The sequence below is a fragment of the Orycteropus afer genome, unplaced genomic scaffold (genome assembly GCF_000298275.1).
Source record: "Orycteropus afer afer isolate SDZICR_OR568_19922 unplaced genomic scaffold, OryAfe1.0 scaffold00002, whole genome shotgun sequence".
Taxonomy (NCBI): domain Eukaryota; kingdom Metazoa; phylum Chordata; class Mammalia; order Tubulidentata; family Orycteropodidae; genus Orycteropus; species Orycteropus afer.
Window position 1 is genome coordinate 11029704 of NW_006921589.1, and position 5186 is coordinate 11034889.

Consider the following 5186-nt stretch of genomic DNA (forward strand, 5'->3'; position numbering starts at 1 on the left):
TCGCCCCGCTGCCCTTCCCTGGCCTTTCCAAACTCAACCTCATGGCCGCCTCGGCCGGCGTCGCGCCCGCCGGCTTCTCTTACTGGCCCGGCCCAGGCCCTGCCGCCACCGCCGCCGCCACCGCCGCGCTCTACCCCAGCCCGGGTTTGCAGCCCCCGCCTGGGCCCTTTGGGGCCGTGGCCGCCGCCTCGCACTTGGGAGGTCATTACCACTAGACGCGGCGGTCAGGTGCAGCGCAGGGTCTCCCGGATGCCAGGGGCCTCGCCCAATCCCATCCTTGTCCCGGAGAAAGGAGGGCCCGGAGGCTCCCCCCGGCGCTCCTTTAATCCTGTATTTTACTCTCCCCGCTGCGCCCTGCACCCAGCCCGGAAGGAAGGCCCTGACGCCTTCCTCAACTTTTCTTTAACTCTAAGTTTGCACCCGTCTCAAATGGGGTCACCGTGAGTCAGAATGACTCGATGGCAAGGGGTTGGCTGGAGCCTGGCTGGCGCAAGCCGTTTACCGCGGAGCCCACCCAGTGGCTCAGGGGAAGAGAAGGCCTGGCGATCTGTTTTCACCAAGATTACAGACAGGATGACCGTGTGGAGCAGTTCTAATCTGTAACACTCGTAAACACTCCCCAAAACGGGCTCTGCGGGGCGACTGTGGCCTCTCAGGCTCGCTTCAACCTCCACCCTCTTCCGGGTCCCCACATCCCCGAGTGTTTTCCCTGGCCCCCGTCTTTCCCTCCACCCCGGCTACACTTCCGCCTGTGGCTCTAGAAACCCCCTCCAGGCCTACTCTTGTCTCTCGAATTCCAGAGTTTTCCTCATCTTTTCCCTCTCCCACGAGCTGCCCTGACCCCAGCGCTTCTCCTCCCGGGGCCACATCAGGCTTGGTAAGGGCCTCTGCCCACCCTACCCCCAACACGTCTAGGTGGCTTTTTTGGAGGGGGCTTCCTCTGGAGTCAACCTCTCGTGGGGCGTCTCCCAGTGTCTATGTCCTTCCCGCCTCTATTAAAGCTCTGGAGCTCTCCACTGCCTCCTCTCTCTGTTCTTCTCGGCACCTGAACTTTTGGGGAGGAGGGGTGGGGAGGGAGGGAGAGGCTCAGGCCAGGCCTGAGGAGACTCGCCAAGGAAGAGCTGGAGAGAATGAGGGTGAAGCAGGCTTGGGTGCTGCTAGACAGGAGCGAAGAGTCCCCGGTGGGTGGGCTCAGTTTCGGCCTCTCCAGGAGCGAGGCCCACGCCCTCCTCACCCAGATTGTTACTCGTCCCTCACCCCACCAGTCTCAACAGCGTCCCAACGTTGCATCCCGCCTTCACACCGTCTCACCTGTCCTTCCACCTGTCCCTCGCCACATCCCAATATCCATCACACCTTGCCTAATATTCACCCCACATCAACCTTCATTCACCCCCTTCTCGCCTTCATTCAACTCTCTCGCTCTCACTCACAACCTAACCCCTCCCTCTAGTATCTCCAGCGCTACTTTTGCTCTGAATCTGCCTGATTTTCATAGGTAGGACTCCTGTCCCAGCTCGGTCTTGACAGTTCACCAGTGCGACCTCTGGCTGCACCCTGCTTCTCGCGGGTGGCGCGCGCCCTCTGCTGGTCAGAGGAGGGTAAGCCCGGGCCAGAACGGGAAGACGCACCTCGCGGGGCGAGGTGACGCCTCAGGGGCCTTCCCCGACAGCCTACCGACAGCCTACGGAGCACCTCCGGGTCTCCTTCCGTAGGCCGGCCTTGGGAAGTGGGCTCAGTGGGTCATTCTCCTGGCTGGGCCTTTCCCTCACCATCTGGGGCGTGGTGGTGGTGGTGGTCTTTTCCAAAATTTGCTGGCAGGAAACCGGCCTTAAACGCGTTCCCTTCGACCGGAACACCTGAGGGAAAGGTGCGTGGGACTGGAAGCTGCAAACCCAGGAAAGCCCTCTACTCCCTACCACCCCCTTGAGGTCCTGCTGGTTCTTACCCAGGTGCACGGTTCTTCTTGAACCAAGGGTTCGCTCATAGGGGGCCCTATGGGCAGGAGGGCAATGCGGATGGAAGCCAGAACAGTTCCTGTCGCGTGAGGAGGGCCCGAGTGCCCTTTCCCAAGGTCCAGGGAAAGATTCTTTTTTCCTTTTAATTTTATTTTTTCTGGTTCACCACATAACACACACGCAGCATAGAACATTTGGAAAGCGCGTGCACGTGCACACACACACAGACACACACACACACACGGTGTCCATTAAGTATTTGTTGGATGAAAAGCAGAATTAAAGCAGGAGAAGAAAGATCAGCTGTACAGTCGTCTGGTTAGAGATGCCACCACTGATAACTTCATCACAGCCTTCTTCCTTTTCTCCATGTATTTCGAACATCATTGGTCCCCTGCTTTGGCCATTTAACATTCTAGCATAAGCATATTCCATGTCGTTCTGATCTCCCTACGGATCTCATGGGTGGGAGGGCTTATGAGGCCAATGAGTAACAAGAGCTTGGGGAAGGCGGCCTCAGTGACTTGAACAGAGGCAGAGGACAGGAAAGAAAGGCAGAGGACAGGAGCAGGAAGCTGGTGGGGCTGGGGGATGTTGTTACACTGGGGAAATGGAACTAGAATTCAGGAGGATCTGAGCTGCTGGGAATTGTGGACTGATTATAATAAGGCAAGATTTCCTGGCAAGGAATGTGAGACCCTGCCCTTGGGTATATCTTTAAATGAAAGACAGAAGGCCAGTGTGTATGGTGTGGAAAGGGCGGGGCTGGGCCCAGCCACATGTAAATTAGTGGGGTTTTAGTCAACTAGGTTCAATTTGAGCCTGTAGGGTGCAAAGGCTGAACAACCGTCGGGATCTAGGGATGCATGGGTGGAGCTATGGCACCTAGGATGAAGGTGGGGTCCACCTGCTTTAATAACTCCACCCCCAGAGCATGATGCACTGTGCTAGGTAACACTTCCAGGAGAAGACCAAATGGAGGATGTCCAAATGGAGTGGTGCGCCCAGGAAGTGAAGGAAGAAATGTTGGAAAACCAACAGTGGGAGATACCATCTGGAAAATCACACTGGGGAAGGGAAAGCGGCTGGAAGCCATCCTCCATTATTCAAAGGCTGCCCTTGGACAGCAGACCCGAGTTTGTGTGACCAAGGATAGTGCTGGGACAATTGGTAAAACAAAAGCTCCTGACATGGAACAAGCCAGTGGTGTGTTCTCTGTCATCGGAGTGTTTAGCAGGCCCTCAGGAGATGAGAAGAAAGTGGACGAGATGACTTTTCTGATTTTGAGACTATTAGAATCTGTAAAGGGGGAGATCTCAGGCATTCAGATAGTAGAGGGTGGTATTATCAGAGTAGGGCTCTTCTCACCTGTGAAATTACATCCTTGAAGTACACCTTGACTCTGTTCTTTTCTGCCACTTTGAGAAGCTAAGATACAGGACTGGGAACCAGAAAACCTGAGTTCCAGTCCCAGCTAGACAACTGATCTTCAGTTAATCACATCTCTTCTCTACGAGTCTATTATCCTCTCATTAAAATAATGAGGCTGGACCAGGGATTTGCAAACTCTGCTCTGTGAAACATCAGGAGTTACTCAGGTTCTCTTTGTTCCAAAAAACAAAGGTTGGAAAATGTTTGTCCAAGGTGGTCCAAGAAGGCTGAGTTCAGCCCTAGCTTTGGATGGCTATCCTCTTTGCCAGGCTATCTTGGCTTTGCTAGCTTGTCCCTAAGCTCTGGGTTACTGTGGTCTCAGGATGACTCTGACTCTGCCCAAGCCCTGAAGGACCCAAGTTCTTATCACACTCAGCTTTCTGATGTTCCAGACCTCTTCTCACTGACCCTTAACCCCTTGGTCCTTGGCCTTCCAAGGTGTTGATCTCTGCTTCACTCTCCCAATCCAACGCCCAGCCCTATTCCCTAAACTTCTGACCTTTTCCTGTATTTCCTCATTATGTCACTGATGAAAATGTAGCTCATCCCTTCATGTGTTTACAGAATTACAAATGGCTTTCACATCCATTCTTTTGTTAACCCTCCCCAAGGTCAATAAAGAAGACATAGATTGCTTTGTTTGCAGGAGGATAAGGAAACTGAGGCCCTAGATGCTACATGACTTGGCCAAAGTTTCAGGTCTTGTTCTAGGACCTGTATCTTCTGGCTTATCTCACAGACATGGTTGCCCAGCCAGGGACTAACATTCCAGCCCTCCTTGCATCTTGATTTTTGCCAGTGGACTATGAATGGCCATGTGTGTTGATTCCAGGTCAAGACATTTAGAAGTGAGAGTACTTTCTTCACACTCTCTTGTTCCTTTTCTACTATCTGGATTTAGAGAAAGATACAACCCTAAGAGGTGACAGAGCTATAATTTGGAAGGGTCCTTATCCCTAAGATATCAGGTGGAGGGAAGTTGCTTGTCATGGATTGAATGATGTCCCCACAAAACATACGTCATCTTGGCTGGGCTGTGACTTTCAGTGGCTCAGCAGTTATGTAATGATACAATCATCCCCCATAATGTGATCTGATGTGATCAGTCAATCAGTTGTAAGAAGATTAGAGTGGGATGCAATACCCTTACTCAGGTCACAGCCCTGATCTGATGTAAGGAGAGTTTCCCTGGGATATGGCTTGCATCATCTTTTATCTTACAAGAGATAAAAGGAGAGAGAAGTGAGCAGAGAAGGAGGGCTCTCAGTGCCATCAAGAAAGAAGAGCTAGGAGCAGGAGCAGAGTGCACCCTTCGGACCCAGAATTCCTGTGCTGAGAACCTCCTAGACTTAGGGGAAGACTGATGCCGAGACACATGGAGCACTCTAAAGAATACCAAGCCCACAGATGTTGAAAGGAGACAAGGACCTTCTCCCAGAGGTGACAGAAACTCTTCCCCTAGAGCTGGCACCCTGAACTCGGACTTTTAGTCTCTTGAACTGTGAGAATAGATTTCTGTGTGTTAAAGCCATCCACTTGTTGTATTTCTACAACAGCACTAGATAACAAAGACAGAATTGGGTGCAAGGAGAGTGGGGTGCTGCTCTAACAGATACCTAAACTGTGGGGGCAGTTTTGGAATTGTGCAATGGGTAGAAACTGGAAGAATTTTAAGGTGCCTTGAGGACTCTATTGGTAGAATTAAGGACATCAAAGGCAATTCTGGTGAGGGTTCAGAAGGAAACAAGGAGAGCTGTAACAGTGGAGACAGCACAGATGGTGAGAGGCAGCAGCAGA

At 52.4% G+C, this 5186-nt stretch overlaps 1 protein-coding gene across 1 annotated transcript in view; it reads left to right on the forward strand.

Moving 5' to 3' along the window:
* FEV (FEV transcription factor, ETS family member) overlaps positions 1 to 215 on the forward strand; it is a 3655-nt gene extending 3440 nt beyond the window's left edge. Inside the window, exon 3 of the mRNA XM_042783697.1 lies at positions 1 to 215. This exon is cut by the window's left edge and continues 384 nt beyond it. Coding sequence (XP_042639631.1) covers positions 1 to 215 — 215 coding nt within the window.
* Positions 216 to 5186: the final 4971 nt, after the last annotated feature.